Consider the following 19,020-nt stretch of genomic DNA (forward strand, 5'->3'; position numbering starts at 1 on the left):
ATCACCGAAGCAACTCGTCACTGGCAGTTCACAAACTTTCCTGTTTATTTAGATTGTCAGATCTCTCCATGGCTGATCCAGAAAGAAAACACTTCCCAGTCAAAGGCTGCTTCAACATTTAGGAATGTCTTAGGACAGAGGAAAGGAGCAGAGATGGGTCTGCAACATGTGCAGGAGGAAATGGCAGGGAAGTCCATCAGGCAGGTACCACCTGGGCCATGTCCACACCTACAGCTGGTGCTGGAAGTGCCAGGCACTTGGGAAACTGAGAATTTGTAAATTCCCAAACTCTTAACAAGTTCCCCCACAGGAACAGCAGCTGCAGCTCAAAACAAGGAGCCTGGACAACCAAGCAAGTTCTGGCAGTGGATACAAACTGCCAAAACTTCACTGGAAAGGGAAAAATCAAAGAATGTGAACTTCTGCCCTTAACAAGTTCCCAGGAAGCAAACACCATCCATGGCGGGAAAGGGGAGAAAAGGGAAAAAGGGGGAAAAAAAAGAAAAATAAGCAGGACAAAAGAGAAAAAGGGAAAAAATGATGCTTTACCCGCAGTGTCCATGGAGCTGCTGGAGTTTTCTCCTGCTCGGAGCGGGGTTCTGGCCAGGTGAGCAGGTTTTTCTCCCAGGCCACACCTGGAGAGTGGGCCCTGGGTAGTGGCACCCTGGACAGGGGCACCCTGGACAAGGGCACCCTGGACAGGGGCACCCTGGACAGGGACACCCTGGACAGGGGCACCCTCCAGCCTTGCTTGTCCTGTGCCTCGAGCTCCTCTGCTCTGTCCCTCGGAGCAGGGAATTCGTAATTGCCTTGGAGAGATTTAAAAGTTCGTTAGGAGCGCATGGCTAATTTTTTATTGGGTTCTCCACCTCATTAGACAGAGAGGGCAGTTCCTGAAATAAGAAAGCCAGGCTGTTATTAATAGGCCTCATTAGGCAGAAGAGGTCAGATCTAATGGTGGCTGCCCTGTGACACCCAGAGTGTCTCTCACATTATCCAGACCTCACAGGGAAGGAAATCACAATTAAAACTCTGGGACACTCAGCTCTCTTTGCTGGTGCTTCCCAAAATCTGCACCATGGAAAGCCAGGGATATCTTGCTGTGACCTGCAGTTAGAGTTCATTCCAGTTTATTGCAGAAAATACCAGATTGTTATGGGCTTTAACCACAAATCATTTCCCTTTCACCACACTGAGCCTTTCATCAGCACCACTGTTTTTGGTTTTTTTCCTTTGTTTTTAATCCAGTTTGCTTTTGGTCATTCCTACAGATCCATTAGCCAGTGGAAAAGCTCCATTAAAAAAAAAAAATCAACAAAAGGTTATTGTGCATTATAGGGCATTATTATGAAAGCTGTCAATTCACATTGAGAAAAAGAGATTATTTTTTATGCTCATAATTAAGTTTTAATGCTCACTGACTGATACTCCCTGCACAAATTAGGACCAAAAGAGGCTGTGTGCTCAAAAATCAGATTCTCATTCAGAGGACAGAACGAATCCAAAATAACAAAGGAACTTCGGAAGGGCTCCATATGAACTGTTTGAAAAGTCACACTGGATGGAGTGCTCCTTCCTTGCCAAATAATTTGATTTCTAGAACTAAATATCTGGGAATAAAGCCCGTTACTGTTTCATTTCAATTTTTGGTTACAATAAACTTAAAATATTTTCCTCTTTATGACATATTGTACATATTATATTGTACTTAAAAAAACATATTAAAAAGATCTGTGTTGGGTACATTTGCCTTATAAAAGCCTGAACTGTATTTCCTCCCTAACACTGTTCTCACCAACATTTTGGAATAAACCTTGAAACCTGTGAACATGAAATTAAATTCCTCCCTAAGCCAGGTTTAGAGGTGTGGATTAAGTTGGGCTTTGCCAGATCTCAGTGGATGCTTCACTTTTGTAAAACAAAGTTGCTTTCAGTTCGGGGAATGCCATGATTTAACTTCAGGCACTGAAAACAGCATTTGGGCTTCCAAATGTGTGACATTCAGTAGCTTTATGCCCAGTGATGACAAATTTTGCCTACCTGCCTGCAAAACAATTCTCTTCAGAAAACACAGCTGTAAGAAAAAAAGGTTCTATCACCATTACAACATTTTTCAGGAATAAGTTTCTCACAAACATATGGATACTAAACACAAATTAATCTCAGTTGTCTTTTGCAAAAATACCTGGTGCATGAATACAGCTGCTGGTGTCATCTGCATTTTAGCTGTGAGAATTAATGTTGGAAGTAAGACATCCCACACACAGCTGAACCCAAAGAAATTATGTTTTACACTCTGAAATCTTATTAATAGTCATAGTTCAGGTTGTTGTGTCAAAAAAAAAGAAGGTTGAAGGAGTGAAAAAAAGGTATCAGAACAAGGTTGTAAAAATAACCTCACTGGTATTACTTGGTTAGGCTGGGGCTGCTTGACTTTGCAATTTTAATGCATTTTCAAGATTTTCTTGGGAATCTAAGCCTATCTTGGTAATTTTAATCTTGTTTTCTATGAACCATAGCAATGTATACAGTCAGATCAGCTGATTGATCTCTCACCAGATGACTCACGCTCAGCACTTAAAGCTGGACAAAAATGGCCTGAATTTCCATTATTTCACTTTTTTTCTCTGAGACTGATCTCATCTTATTATTGAAACCATATTCCTGACAACCACAGTAGGATTTGTACCTTACTTTTTAGGAGCTGCTTTTGCCTGTGAACATTTTCTTCCCAGAGGATTCCTGATGATGCCTTTATGTTGCATGTGCTGCTGGAGACAGACATTTTTGGTTTCAGGACAGCCTGTGCTTGGATCTCTTTGGGTTTGGAGGTATCTTTGGAGGGATCTGCCCTGTTGGATGAGCCATCAGGAGCAGCAGCAATGGTTTCTCTGGAGGCTGCAACTGGAAGGGAGCCAGGGGTTGTTGTGCTGCTCCTCTTCCTGCTTCCCAACAGCATTGGTGTTCCTGAGAAAAACAGAAAAACAATCCTATAACGTGGAATTTTTTTTTCCTCAGCCCTCTAATCCATGTGATTTTTATTGGCATGGCAGGATCCTGGAGTTTTAGGGGCTGAGCAATGCTCTTCTCATCAAAAACTGCAATGGCATAGCGTTGTACAAGTTGGACCTTTTGGGTGCTGGTTCCTGCTGTGGCTTTGAGCCAGAATGGGGGACTGGAAATGTTGGGGGTGGGAGATGCTTCTGAGGCAACCGCTCCACTGGAGAGGGGTCAAAACCCTGATCCCAAAACTTGTTAGACCTTGGTTTTCATCAGAGCCACCACTGAACCCATAACAATGATTTTGATGAGGTTTAAACAATTTCAAATCCTAGGATCCTGGAACACTTCCAGTTGAAATGTATCTTAAAGAACATCCAGTGCCACCCCCTGCCATGGGCAGGGACACCTTCCACTGTCCCAGGCTGCTCCAAGCCCTGTCCAGCCTGGCCTTGGGCACTGCCAGGGATCCAGGGGCAGCCACAGCTTCTCCCTACCCTACTAGGGAACAATTCCTTCCCAAAATCCCATCTCTCCCTGTCCTCTGGCAGTGAAAAGCCATTCCTCTTGTCCTGTCCTTCCAGGCCATTGTAATGATTCCTTCACCTTTCTTGTCTTTTTAAAAGCAGATTTAACACAATTCTTTCTCTGCTGACTCTTTGCCATGTCCAGGTTGAGGACAGAGTGAGGATTAGAAGTGTTTTTCTCCTTTGAGCCAATTCATGGCAAAGGTGAGATGGCACTGCAGGAATTTAAGGAATTTGTAAAGAATTTGTGGATGTGGCACTTGGGGACATGGGTTAGTGATGGGCAGTGCTGGGGTGATGGTTGGACTCGATGATCTTGAAGGGTTTTTCCAACCTAAATAATTCTGTGTTTCTGCGTTTGACACTTCCTTATCTCAGAGTCACTCACTAAAATCAGATCCTGCCTTGTGGAGAGTTTGCAGTTCACTTTCCCAATCCTTAATCCACTCACAGTAGATAAGAAATATTCTTTTCCACAAAATGATGATCTCCTATGCAATTTAGTGACCTGACTGACCCATGTCTCTTTTTGACTCTGCAGTATTTCTGAGAAAATCAGAGGCATTAAGATACAGCATTACTGGTTTTCCCTCTCCCTGCAGATCAGAGCTTGGAGCTCAGAACCACAGAATTGTTTAGGTTGGCAAAGCCCTCTGAGATCATCGACTCCAACCACAACATCTTGAGCTCCTTCCTGTCACTGCCCATGCAGTGAGAAGGAGTCAGCTCCTCAGGGGATCCTCCGGTGAGGGATCCCTGAAGATCAGCACAAACAGAAAAAAAACCAAACCTTGTTTTTAATTAAATTCATTGAGATGAACCCCATCCAAAGTTTCAGAGCCTTACAGAAAATCTGGTCAAAGCAAGGGGGTGCACACAGAGCTCCCAAACTCTGGGGTAGCATCCAAGCTCTCCTGCTCTCTGACAGAACTTATTTTTCTCTGTGCTTTTCATACATTGCAAATATCTCCCTTATCTTTTGTCACAACCAAGCTCTTTTCTCAGATGGAAATAGCTTTGATGCAAATGCTCTCAAGAAACTGGACAGACTCATTTCTGTGCATCCCCTCAGAGCTCTTGCATATCCATGGACCTGTTCCCTGATCAATCCCATTCCTGCAGTCACACAAAAATGTCTTATAGCACAAAGAGGGGGGAAAAACCACTGGGACAGATTAATGGGGTCATGGGCTCAAAGGGTGGCTGTGGGAGGAGGTAGGAACAAGCAGTGGGGTAGGAGAAGATGAAGAAAGCAGCAGGTAGCACTGAGTGACTGCAGAGCAGCAGGGGAGGAAACCCTTTCACTCAGGCAGCCAAGAAATCAGATGGATAGAAGGGAAGAAAGGAGGGGAGCTAAGCCACAGGAAGAACCTGAATGGAAAACAGATTATCTCATTAAATCACCTTTTAAATTAAAATAGTTTACTGGCCAGCAGTAAACAGAGAAGAGAAGAAAGAGGAAAGGAGGAAAGAGTTTCTGCTCATCCATGGCAGCATCACAGTGGGAGATAATTTGCCTTCATATCAAGAAATGGTCTGTGCAGCAAATGTGTGTTGTGAAGCCAAACAGCTTCACTGTCAAATTGCTCCAGGCAATGCTGTGTCCCCAGGAGGGGCTGTTTGCTGCTGCTGGGCTCCCCAAAATCAGCAGGAGCCATCAGGGGGCTCAGAACAGGCTGTAAGGGAGAAGGGTAAAACAGTGGAGACCAGAGTGAGGGAAGGAGGAGGCTCCAAGTCACATCTCTCTAACTCGGAATATTGATCTGAACACAAGAAAGAAGAGCTGCCTGGAGTATTCACACCCCATTTACTCCTAACTACCAGACTAGCTCTCCATGGATATTGGCTTCCAAGTGTAAGTACAGCAACCTTCAGGAATGGACAATTAAGCTCCAGGAAATTTCTTACACGTTGTGCAAATGGAGAAAACCTTCTCTCCTCTCTGCACCACTTCCCTGCTGAAAGAAACTCCACCAGTGGCATCCTCCCAACAAGGCCTGGGGGATCCCTATGAAGATGAGGATTAGGAGAGAAGGAAAAGAAATGCATGAACAAAACTAAGAATGGGGCCAAAAATTAGAAAAAGGGGATGGATGCTTCCTAGTATTTTATGATAAAAGGTTGCCTTGAGGAAGAATTTCAAAACCCCCCATGATTCCTGATGAAATTCAGGAATAAAATCAACACGTCCTTCCTGCATGAAAAGCTTCTTCCTTGTGGATCTGGTTCTAATATTCTGACTGAATCTTAATCCTTATTAGATTCACAGTATGGTGGGGATCTTTTTTTGGTGGTAGTTAATTAAGGCAATAAAAAAATGTGCATCTTCTTCTTGTCTAACACTGAAGGCAATCAGAATAATAACAGAGTCAATTTGCTAAATTCTTTCTTCCAGCTCCCTCTTGAATTAATCTTTCTCTTCCAAAGGTGCACCCAGGTGGAGCAAAATCCCCAGGAAAACAGAGCAAAGCAAACCAGACAGGGGCTCCAAAAATCAACTCCCTCATCCTCAAAGCAGCTCTCAGTTACTTTAATGAACACAGATGCAAATGATATTTAGGATTAAAAAAAAAAAAAAAAAAAAGAACAAGGCAAAGGTACTTAAAGGTAAGATCACAGCATTTCACTCTGTACACCCTGGACCCGTTTTTAATATTCTGTGTGGGGAATTAGGACTGTTACTCTCATTAAGACTATCTGGAATTGTGTATCTAAATCCCTCCACCAACCCAGCTTGAAATATATATGCCCCACTGAGAATAGCCAGAATTGCAACTGGATGACCAGAAATAGATGTTTTTTCTATTATCCCAGCTGAGGAAAGCCTTTAAAACCAATGAACAAAGACATGCAAGTGTAATGCTTTGGGAGATATGGGAGAGCAAAACTCAAAGAAACAGAAAGCAGAATGACTCCATTAATAAAATTCAGCCAGTATAGGTTGTAGTTGGAAAAGTTCAGCTGCTTATAGAAGCAAATTTAAGGAATAAAGTCATAATTACATCTGGAGAAGAGTCATTTTTGCCCTGTGCAAGAAAGATGACAAGAGCTCAATTTTTAAATAATGACTTAGTGAAAACCATACCATATAGGAGGAGTTTAAAATATTCTGTCAAACCAAGGGTAGGTTTTCAAAAGCTCCTTTAAAAAAAAAAAAAAAAAAAGAATCCTTGATCTTGGAGTAAAATAAGTATATTGTTTTACTGTAAAGTATCTTTTTACATTTCCCCCTCTCTCCCTTCAGGGGGTTTTGCTAACGGGAAGTGACCCTGCATTACAGCAGGTTAAATTTGAGACACACACAATCCAGGCAAACATCCCCTGTTCCATTGTTACTGCTTTTTTCCCCCATTTCACTTTACAGCAGGATAATTCAGCTTTTCATCCTTGAATATAACACTCTTCCCAGAGTTCCAGAGTGGATTTTTGATGATTTGTGACAAAGTGCTCCTTTGAAACTGGCCAAAGTTCATTTTAGCAGAAGCAGGGCTGCAAATCCTCCCCGGCCACCAAGTCAGCCCGAGAGGTGGCTGGGGAGGGGACACTGGGCTGATTCCCTGTGTGTCCCTAATGAGATCAGACATCAGCATTGGAGGTAGCTGTACATTGCAGACCACCTGCTGGGGGGTTTGTTTTAATTTAATAAAATCCCCACATCCTGAGCTGCTGAGCTCTCTCGGACCTCCGTGCTGGGAGCTGATGCTGCCAATACCCCAAGCAGAGAGGAGCAGGAATGAACATTCCTCAAATATAACAAACTTCTGCCTCTTTCAAGATTTAGACCCAGTAGTTGTAGAGACCCACACGTGCCTCAAGCAGCCATCCATAATCCCAGGCAAGACTCCAGCCTGTGTCTGACAGAGACTGATGGCCCAGGCCTTATCATGAATCAAGGGTTGGCACAGCTGAGCCACGCAGTCTTAGATGTGAGCAAACAGAGCACATCATCTCAACAGCCTGGTAACCCAGAGAAATGGAAACACTGAGAGCCATGACAGCGTTATTAGTTATGCCAGGGTTTGTCAAGGGATGCAAGGTAGGATGGAGGATTTATTTTTCAGAAAAGGCATCACTTGTGATCAGTCACCGAGCTGCAGTTGGCCAGGGGTGCCACAAAATTCGTGTTTTGACTAAAATTCCTGCTGACCAGCAATGAGACTTTTGTCCCAAACTGCCTCCTGATGCTTCTGAAATGATTCATTTGAAAGAGACAGCATCAGCTGCTGCTCAGCATTAACATCCATGGAAACTACCTGAATTCCTGGTAATGTGGCTCTGCCCACACTCCCTGTTCAAAATGTGATGTTTAACAAGGTCTTGATTCACCTTTCAATAAAAACCTGGGGCTGGATCCTGAGAAGCAGGGCTGGGCCCTGTCCTCAGCTCCATTCCCAGAAATGTCAAGATCCAAAGTCAAGGTAACTTTGCTGGCTTGAGGAGAGAGGCTCAGCCAGCCCATTGTTCCCAATGAATGTGTCATTGCACCTGTATTAATGCTTCTTCAAACAGCCTTGCCTGATGGAGATAAAGCTTAATTATCTCAGCTATATCAATAACACCTCAAGCTAAGAGTCTAGATTAAAAAATTATCTCTAGCAAAAAAACCTTTTCTTTTTCCTAGCTACCTCTTTCTGGTTGTTTTTTTAAACCATGTTGACAGCTGTGCCCATATTTCTCAGAAGGAAGAGGCTTTCTTTTGGCAAAAGCTAATATTTGACTGTAGAAAGTTGTAATCATTTAAAACAGAAAGTGTACCTAAGAGCTGTTAGGCTTCAAACCTATAATCAGTCCTAAGTAGGAAAAGCTTCTTAATGTCAAGAAACAGCTTGTTTACAGAAGGCTTTGGGCAAAATTATTGTAGTGGCTTCAGAGCAAACAATCCCAAACCCAGCTAATCACCAGCCCCTAACAATCAGCCTCTCCCTGCTGAAGGCCAATTTATTTTCTCCAAGCACTTTGCAAATAATTAACTGACCTTCTCCCTTGGTGTTAAACAAGGGAACATCACTTATTCCAGGGAGGGAATGGGGACCAATGTGCTGCAGCCAGTCTGGCTGCCATGGAGAATTTTGGTGGAAGGAGGATTTGCAGTAGTTGCAGCAGGAAAATCCTGCAATTTGACAGCCTCCAGTTGCACCAGAGCAGGTCCAGGTTGGGCAGCAGGAAAGATCTCTTCACTGACAGAGTGGTTAACCCCAAAACAGACTTCCCAGGTGGAGTCAGCATCCCTGGAAGTGTTCCAAAAAGTAGCAGATGTGGCACTTGATGATTTGGTTTAGTTGACATGGTGGTGTTGGACTTGGTGATCTTTGAGGACTTTTTCCAACCTTAACGATAAGGCAACATTCCTGCCTGGCACCTGCAGGACATCACCTTACACCTGGGATTGTGAGAGGGTATAATTGCAGCAGGATATTTGAGTGGACAGCTAATAACCCACCCACACAATCTGAGGTGACTGCTCACACCAGGGAGCTCCCAGTATCCAGCTGCTCAGCTACAGTGTTTGTATATTTTACTAGCATTTTTCCCTTTCTCCTCCTATGAGCTGGGAGAGGATGAAAGGAAAAAAATATTTACTGCTGTACTTTCGAGACATTCCCTGTAACAGCCACAGACCCAAAACCTCCGAGTTAAAAATCCATGTTTGCATTTCCAGGACGTCATACTAGAAGCTATCAGACGCTATTGTAGTGACTCAAGGAGCAATCTGATGCAGTGTGACTTGGAAAAAAAAGTGTTCAGGATGATTCAGAACATTTAAATGGTGATTTTCAGGGTAAGAAAGGCTTGGGCCACTTGGAATTCTCATCATGTCCGAGGCACCTAGTTCAGCTCCTTCTGATAATTTACCGCAGCCAGGCTGAGCCAAGTATTCATTTCACAGACTGTACAAGAGTCGTTCCTAGTTTAAACCAAGTGTGAATTAGGGGAAAATGAGGCTCTTTACTCCAGTGGCATAATGCAGTCGCTGAGTCCACAGAGCCCATCTCTTTTAATCATTATTTTAATGATTCTGGTATTCCAGCCCTGCTGCTGGCCCGGAGTGCTAACGAGTGACTTGTACCCTCTAGTCTTTCACTTCAAACTGTCTCACATTCTTACCAACGCTGACAGCTCAGAAATGTCACAGAATCATAGAATGGTGTAGGTTGGAAAAGACCTTTAAATCATGGAATCCAAAATGGAAAAGAGAGGAAGAAACAAACCCTCAGTTTTCATATGTTGAACTTTAACTTGGATCTTCAGACAATGTGAAAATCTTTGGGAAAATCTAATTTACAAGTTTCACTCATAAAAATGTGTTCTGTATCATCATTAACAGGGCAGACATCCTTCTGTCTTCCAGAGAAACAATGGCCTTCCTACCCAACAGCTTCATTGCTATGTCCCATAACAGAAAATTGAGCCTTTAATCCTCAAAGGGCATTTCCTGAAGGAAACTTCAACTCCAGTCAAATCATTTTATGATCACACAAAACCAAACAAAAAAAAATCCACAAGAAAATTGCAAAGAAACAAACCCCAAGAAGATCCAACCATCTCTGGCTGCTCATTGCCTTAAACCACAGAGAAACTGATAAAGAACAATTGGTTCCACAGGAAAATGATCTCAGCCAGGGTCACTGTGACATCACAGTGTTGTCACTGAATGCCAGATTTGGCTCTCACAGCCCTGAGCATCACCCTTCTCCCCTGCTGACATCACTGCCCACAATCTCCAGGGGTAGCCTTGCCTCCATATGGCAGGACAGGAGGTCACCACATCTGTCTTTTGATTTCATAAATAGGTAGTTTAAAGGAGTGGAATATCAAAGCACACCCCTCCTGCTGATCCCTTCCTTCTCCTACACCCTTTGTCCCACCAGATGATGGGGAAGGCAGCAGGCCTTTGAGACAGAGCAAAGCTGAAGAGCTGCTACTCTAAAAAATGCAAAAGGACCCTCCAGAAAATACAAGGCATCCCCTTCTTTCTACAAATGAAATTAAAAGCTCCAAGACAAAGAGAGGCAACTGCTCTGGCCCATCACACAGGCTGGGGTCTGTCTCAAAGACTGGCAGCATCTTCCAGAGTAACAGGATTTGCAGTTCCTCACTCGAGTTTTCAACACCTGCAATGATTGAATCCTCATTTTCTGGGGATGCAGCACGTGAAGGTCACACCTCAGCGTAACACGGACCCAGTGACACAGAATGTCTAGACTAAGGAAAATTGACAGCCTCCTCCATTTTAAATTTATCCCAGATGAAGTGAAACATCAAAGGAGCTCCTTTTAATGGGCTTTTTGGCATGTGGTCCTTTGTTCTTAACAAGTCAGCACCAGCTGCTGTGTCCATAATGCCAAGTCAGTAACATCCCCAGCCAGATTCCTGGCTGGTGTAAATCAGTGTCACTCCTCTGCAGGCAGAGATTTCACTTGGTTGACATCAGCTGAAGATTTGGCTCCTTGTGCTTAGCAGGTGCAAGATAAGTAAAATCTCCTGTGCCATATTTCATATTTCTCCTGTCTTCACCACCAGTTCTGCTGCACACATTTGCAGGGTGGAGAGTTAATTAGCATCAGCTGGAGCTGCTCAAGTTTCTATACAATAAATTCCATATTGTCAGGAACTGCTTTCCTCTAATTATATCTTGTTCATGTATATATATATATTTATTTTTACACACGTACAAATCTTGTACTCTGGCTTATTGCATGGTCACTTTCCCATAAACAGAAGGTGAGGTGAGAACAACAGGCCACATTCCTTCATCATAGCATTTCAAATACTATTTCATTAATGAAAGTAAATATTACTCATAGCTTTCAGATTTCCTAATTATCCCATTCTGTTACCAGGTTGATAAATTAGTTTAAAGGTGACCCGCAAGATTTTCTTGATACATAAATGTCTCAAATACCTGGAGCTCTTCAGTGTATATTTAAAACAAAAATATATTTTTGCTTTGCAGGTAGCAGCTTATCAAAGTCCCACAGCACCAGCTGTTCTGATTTTACCCCAGTTTGAGGAGGAATATACATACATGCATCAAAAAATTAAAATAGATCTTGAAACAAATTCAAGTTTAGTTATTTACCCCTTAAAAACACGCTGCTGACTTCAGCACTTGTTATGAGTAAGTTCAAGAAGGAAACAGAAGTCTGTAATCATCTGGGGCCATTCAACAAACCCAAAGCCCAGATCCCATCTCAGTTTTCCCCACTCACTGCCTTGGGTTGTTTTAATTAAGCAAATTATGCTTTTGAGTCACCTGCCATGCTCTTTGGGCAAAGGTGCAAGCATTGGCATTACCGAGTGTCCGGGGTGTCTCGTTCACTGCTGTGACCACGTCCCTCCCCTCCCGAGCATTTCATCCCTGACTTCTCCAAGAGGAACGTTGGGAGTGCTGCCCTGGACACCCCGGAGGCAGGGGAGCTCCCAGGGCTCTGCTGAGCACGTTCATCACAGCCACCCATTGTGTGCCATCCCCTCCTGCTGCCGACTGCAGTGTGGAACCATGGAACCCTTCCAGATGGAACTCTGGAACCTTCTGTGCCTTGGCTCCAACCATTCCCAGCACTGCCACAGCCACCACGTCCCCAGGTGCTACTTCCACATGGCTTTTGAATCCCTCCAGGATGGGGACTCCACCACTGGAAAAACCTTTCCATGAAGGAATTTTCCCCAATACCCAACGCAAACCTGCCCTGGCCCGGCCTGAGGCCGTTCCCTCTGCTCCTGTCCCTGTGCCCTGGAGCAGAGCCCGACCCCCCGGCTGTGCCCTCCTGGCAGGAGCTGTGCAGAGCCACAAGGGCCCCTGAGCCTCCTTTGCTCCAGGCTCAGCCCCTGCCCAACTCCCTCAGAGCCTCCAGACCCTTCCCAGCTCTGTTCCCTTCCCTGGACACCCTCCAGCCCCTCCATGTCTCTCTTGTCCAAGGCTGACCCCAGGATCTGAGGTCCCTCAGCAGTGCCCAGCACAGGGATTGTCACTGCCCTGGTCCTATGGCCACACTGGGGCTGATGATTATCTTATAACCCTGATGTCCCTAATTTTGGGTGGCTTACATGAGAATGTAATTCATGATTTTCCCTTTTGTCATCTCCCCCCACCCTCTTTGCACATCTGCACCTCAGCTCAGGGCAGAGGGATCCAGCACAGCACCCACCATCCAGACTGGATTCACTGTCCAGCTCAGTTGTTATTCCTTAATATCTCTCCACATCAGTTTTGGGTATGACAACAAAACATGAACATAAGTGTAGAGGTAAGCAGGAAATATTCTGGTTTAGAAAATAGCTGAGATGTGTGAAGGCGCTCAGGCGTGAAGTTTCCTGCTATCTAAGCTCAAATGGATAAATTTAGATGTTGGCATTCATAATCTTCCCTAGAAAAGTGATGATATTGTTTAATCAAGGGGTCAAAAAGATTTTAAAATTGTCCCATTTTCTTCTTTTTTCTCCTTTTTAATAATTCAGCCCAGTGCCCAGTAGGGTAATAGATAGTGAAAGATGGATGGAGAACTAGATATTCATGGGGAATACATTCTTCATGAAAGCTAGGTGAGAAATTAATATTAAAAATGTTCCTGTCTTCAGCAGAAACAAGACTAATCTTTTCATTTCTAACTTACCTTGTATTTATGAGACATCAGCTGCAGACAGGAAAGGAAATTGCAGCATTGCCTAAGAGCAGCGTTAGCAAGTCCTGACAGCTTGTTAAAAGCCATGACCAAAGGCAGGGTGATGCACATCCATCACCCGTGGCAGGCACCTCGTGGAGCTTGGCCTGGGCTGGCCCTTGGCCACATCTCTGAGGTGGGTGGCTCGTGTGGCCCCCAGTGGGACCCTTCACACGTTCCTGCAGCTGCCCAAGGGATGGGAATGTTGGCCACTCACTAAAAATAAACCCAATTCTGTCCCATGGCTCTGTCCTCCCACGGTTCAAGTCTGACTTCATGTATAACATGGATTTTCCAGCCCTTACAATCCCATTTCTTGCCAGATAATGGAAGTAAAGGCCCAAAGCAGTGCAGCCAATAGAAGATAGAGTCCACAGTGGGGAAATATCATATTCCATCCTTGGGGTGCTCTAGCATGAACCATGGCTTTGAACTCCGAGTCCCAGAGATTTGGATTTCCAAGTGTAATTCCCATCCACAAGCAGAGCCCAAGATTTACATTTCATTAATAATCCTAAAGCATCCTTTTCATATGGTGGAAATATATAACTCTGGAGATTACCTGGCCCAGCCTCCTGCTGAAAGAAGGGCCTTAGATTAAGTTATCCAGGTCTATGTAAAGCCAAGTCCTGAACAGTTGGATTTGGACATGAAATAATATGAGTAATACAGTAAGTAGAGTCATCATTACTGCAGTGAAGTCACACAAAAGATTAGGAAAAAGACACTTAACTGGGCCTAGAGGAAACAGCAAACCCAGCCCCAGCACCTGTAAAGCAGAGAAGTATTTGGGTGCTCCTTCCAACTCAGATCCTAATAAAGCAACCAATACATCCTGCAAACTGCATTTACAGATTTCATACAGAGAAGTGTAGCCTTGAAAGTAATTTTTCTTTTTTTTTTTTTCTCAGCATAGTGATGTTATTACCACTTGTATTTCTGCTGGCAGGAAGCTCTTGCCTACAGCTGCAAACCAATATAAACTCCAACTTTCTGGGTCATCAGAAATGTAATGGACAAAGTGCTCTCTGCAGTTACCTCATCCATAAGATAAGTGAGTTAAAGCACAAACACTGTGGCAAAACTTGTTCACTGTCCCTTCTTTGCTGGGTTTCCTTTCTTTTTAAACACTTCATTTCACAAACATTTCATTGCATAAACATGGAGCAGAGCAAAGCCTAACAGGAACAGGTTTGAATTAGTACACAGCAGAGGAAAGAAAACTATCCAAAATAACTGAGAATCTAGAATGGGATAGAAGTTCTTCTCCAAAAAGGTTGTTCAGTCCTAGAGGGATTTAAAAGCCCTTTGGGTGTGGCACTTGGGGACATGGGTCAGTGGTGGCCTTGGCAGTGCTGGGGGCTGGTTTGACTGAATGATCTTAAAGGTCTTTTCAAACATAAATGATTCCATGATTGATAATCTCATAGCAATACTTCTCCTCCTCACTTCACCCAGTCCAGAAGTAAAAAGGGCTCAGCTCTTAATGTGTCCCAGGTTAAAACCACACCATTCCCTCTCATTTTGAGGACCAGTGTGGATGTCCCATGCATTTCACCAGGTTTCTCCTGGTTTGTCCCATTTAATGGTTGACGAGCTCATTACTTGGATTATCCTGCTGTTGTTTTGGAGCATTATTCTGGTTGTTTATTCAAATTTCACACAGGAAAGTTGTAGTAAGCTGATAAACACCTCCTTACACATTACAAAGGGTCTGAGCAGGAGAAATGTATATCTTTACATTCTACATTATGGCACACACAAAAGGTGGAAGCAGTTAAAAGGTAACACTTCCCATGTTTATTTACACCTATAGTCTTGTGTACACAAATGGTGGAAGTCCTTTATCACAAACCAGTATTTCTCAGCTCCTTACTTCACTTATTTCCTCCTTTCAGTAGAACTGTGGAACCATGAGCAGCCTCTCAATTCACTTTCTAATTATTTCTAGTAAAAGTGGTTCTTCCATGCCACCATGGCATCACTAAGTCCAGGGAATGCTCAGTTTTAAATCTGCTTTATCAGAGAGAAACCTTAGATGGTGTTGAACAAAGCCTTGAATACAACACATTCCCCATGGAGTGATATTCCTTAATATTTAAAATTAGGATGTATACAATGAAGTGTTGCATTTGCTGGTGCCATCCCTTTGTAGTTCCATCCCAAACCTCTTAGCACTGGTTGGCATCTTCCCTCTCCTGCTCCCCATTGTTCTTCTCCTCTCCAACACCACACAGCCTGGATTATGCTTAGGAAAACAGAGGAATATTTTATCTCAGGCTCTGCCCCTGCAGGAACAATCCCACTGATTTCAGGCATGGAAAAGGGAGAGCAGCAGAGACTCGGGGGAGTTTGCACCTTGCCCAGCCCTCGAGGCAGCGTGAGCCTTCTCATCTCTCTGTTTCCTTCCACTGGCACACTGGGAGGATGAAGCTACAAAGGAGCTTTAGGAAGTGGCTCGTGTTCATGCACTGACCCTTAGCTCAAAAAGGCCATGTAAGAACAGGGTAATTGCAATTAAATGTAGCCCAAGGCTGCAGGAGACAGAGGGGGTGAGTTTAATCTTTGTGCTTTTGGTAAAAAACAGACTCCACTCATTGACAATCTTCCCATCCTGGAAAGGCAATAAACTCAGCTGTGGTTATCCAAATGTGCTGGGAAATCCCAGTGCAGCGGGAACTGCACCACTCTGGGCAGGAAGCAATCCCCAGGGCCTCTCTCCCTTCCCCAAGGAGCAATGCTGCAAAGAACATTTTATGTTTGTAAAATGCTTGGACAGGTTGGAAACAAACGTGTTCAAGATTTGCAAACCTTTTACCTGGTTCCATTAAGTATAAAAGCCTGGGCTTATTACTGTAGCCTTCTAAATAAAAGCTGAAAACAAGATCATTTTTAATTGCAAGGAGCACAAAACCATGCTCAGTGCAGTTATCTCCTTCTTAAAATTCACACCTTGAAATTCAGCCCTTATTCAAAGATAAACCTAATTATTTTCAGGGGATAAGCACTTGCAGGTTGCTGGGAGAAAAATAAAAAAATACTGTTATAAATGGTTAAAAAAAGAGGTTTAATGCAGAAAACACAGGGGGATTTCTCTCTTTCAGCTGATGAGCAGCACACACATCACTACCATGGTGAATATTCATGGCAGTGCTGGAGCTGGAAACCTCTGGGTTGTGCTCTAGCTCCCTGAGCCTCTGCAGAAGTGAGAATTGCTCTTATCTGCTCTCACAGGATCACTGTGGTGGGGCTGCTCCAGCCTGAACCTCTGCTCCACCAGCCTGAGGTTTGTGGAAATGACTTACCTGCCTCATTGCTTGAATGAGGAATTTGGAGGGAAAACACAGTGTGGTGGCTGCCAGGCTGCTCATCCTCTTCCTCTGCTGCTGCTGCCTTGTGAGGTCCTCTGGGAATATCCACAAATGCTGGAAGTCCCGAGGCAAAGACACTTTGCAAAGGGTATTTACGACCCAAATGTCCTTCCTTTGTTTTCTCCTCCTTAATTACCTTATTTCCCGTGAAGTCTGTGCTCAGGTGGGATCTGAGCAGAGCCCCGTGCGCTCCTGGGAGCTTCCCTGGAGCTCTCTCCTCCATGGGCTCTCCATTAGCTATGCCATCTACTCCATCTACTGTTAATCCGGACAAACTGCACTTCAGGCTCAAGGACAACGTGGATCTGTACAATTTTTGGCATTTAACTCGAGGTTGGTCAATGCACACGCTGAGTGACCTGTCCAGATAATAGATGGTGTTTGGACAGGGCTCACACACCTGCAGCTGGACACAGGAGATGAATGAAGGTGGAATTTTCTCCCTCCCATCACTGCTTTGGAGACCCACGCCATCCTCCTTGATTCCAGGGTCAAAAAGCTGCTTTTGGGGTTCTTCACCTAATCTTGAGCAAGACTTGGGAGCCTTTAAAGGAGGTTGGTTTGCGTGGGCTGGGGGAGGCCAGCGCTCGAGGAGAGCGGGGACTGTGCTGGGCGCGGGGGACACGGAGCTGGGCTCCTGGCCAACCCCAGGGCCACCTGCCAGCTGCCCAGAGCCCACAGGAACACGCCTGGCTGTGACAGTGATGGAGGCAAAGCCTCTCTGCTGGCCTGGACACTGCTTCGGGCTGGGAGAGTCCGACGGTGACATGGTGTCTTCTAAGGATGCCTGGATCTCTAAGCGGCTGGGAAGCACCAGAAATGTTCTGCTAACGATGGCTGGCCCCTGGTTGGGCAAGGATGGCTCTGTGTGATGAGCTCTGGGCTGGGGGAGCAGGGCCTGCATAGGCACAGAGGGCTTCTCCTCATCAATCTGTGCAATGATTACTGGTGAAACCAATGTCGTGTTTTGGGAAGGCAGAGATTCCTGCAAATGAAAAGATTCCCAGTTATCACCATACCCCAATATCCTGTGTGCAACTGTTTCTTGTCCACCATCTATCACAGCAGACAGTTTTGTTCAAGATCTCTTGTTACCTTTCTATTCATAATAACTTTTTTGTCATTTAAAAATGCACGCTCTTGAAATCAGCTCTGAATTGTCTGGGAGGCTTCAATGAAAACTTTATCACTCTGGTGAAGGGAAAAATATTAAAATTTAAAACCTGTATTCCATAGTATTATTTTGAGTACTTAACTCATGACCATGGATGGGATTGGAGGCTGTTTAAAAATGGACATGGCAAAGACAGTTGCCAGTTGCAGACTATAAATTCATCTTTCATGATGATCTGCTGGAATTTAGAAAGCATTTAAGTATATTATGGATCACTGCCCTGTGACATCACATGCTGCAAAAGACATGTGGGCACCATGGGCATGACAGCTTTACGACCTCACCAGTTATAGGCATGAAAAACTCCCAAAAAACTGATAGTTACTCACAAGGGCTCTGAGCACTATTTTAATTAATTAGTTCTCTCTTTCTTATGATTCCCTGGCGACATCTGCCAACAATGTACAAACACATATGCACAAGATTGATTGACAGTGGCCCAGAGACCCAGAGTGGCCCAGATTAATTTTTCCATATATGACAGGAAACATCCATCTTGGTAGACCACACCTTACTTCCCTTGAGGTGACAAAGGAGGTGCTTTTATGTTCCAGCTCTCTGACAGAGTTAACCTGAGTTTAAAGCCTCCTGTTGTTATTATCTACCCCATTGGGCACATAAGTCCCATGCAATAAAGCATCTGGCCTAATCTCATTGCTGCTGTAAATTGGCTGATTAGATTGCTCCTGCCCTGTGTTCCCAGATCCCTTGATCCTAATAGAAAACAAAAAAAAAAATCCAAACACAACATTGAATTGGCATGCAGGATCTGAGGATTAGCTTCCTAAAGAAAGCCCATTCTGTGTTTAGGTGCCATCAACTCCTGCTTATTGGGAATTCACCCCAATCCTAGCTGAGTGTCTCTATCACCTGATAATCAATGCCAGGACTCAACAAGGGCTTCACAAAACACGATACTGTTCTTCCTCCAGGAGGATTGTGAGGGTGACAGCGCTATGACCTTCCTGGTGCCATGGTCACCCTGCTCAGGAAGGGGAAAATGATGCCTCAGGTTTCAGCTTTTCTATGTTTCAGATTCTGTGCTGCTTTAATGTGCACTTCTGAGCTTCATATTAAGGGTTGGTGAGCTCTGTGCCCAGAGCAGGGAGACAAAACAATTCCTGCTCCAGCTGGGCACCAAGGACAAATGATCCAAATCTCAGCCCAGGAGCACAAGCCCCGTGGGCTGGAGAGAGAAAAACAAGCAGGGTGGGACTGCAGGGGCTAAAGCTGGAATGGGACAATGAACTGCAAGATGCAAATGGAGCAGAACTGATCCCAGGGAC

General features: G+C 44.4%; 1 protein-coding gene across 2 annotated transcripts in view; it reads right to left on the reverse strand.

Annotated features, from left to right (window-relative positions):
• Nucleotides 1–19,020, reverse strand: part of CUNH10orf90 (chromosome unknown C10orf90 homolog) — a 63,227-nt gene that overhangs the window by 11,744 nt on the left and 32,463 nt on the right. For both annotated transcript variants that reach the window (XM_071446250.1, XM_071446251.1), the window contains exons 3-5: nucleotides 16,495–17,545; nucleotides 2,695–2,967; nucleotides 550–809 (exon numbers count right to left, since the gene is read on the reverse strand). In XM_071446250.1, coding sequence (XP_071302351.1) covers nucleotides 550–809; nucleotides 2,695–2,967; nucleotides 16,495–17,545 — 1,584 coding nt within the window. The remainder of the gene's footprint in view (nucleotides 1–549; nucleotides 810–2,694; nucleotides 2,968–16,494; nucleotides 17,546–19,020) is intronic.

Source organism: Agelaius tricolor, unplaced genomic scaffold (genome assembly GCF_023055355.1).
Source record: "Agelaius tricolor isolate 1412-34295 unplaced genomic scaffold, bAgeTri1.0.p SCAF_22, whole genome shotgun sequence".
In the NCBI taxonomy this organism is placed as follows: domain Eukaryota; kingdom Metazoa; phylum Chordata; class Aves; order Passeriformes; family Icteridae; genus Agelaius; species Agelaius tricolor.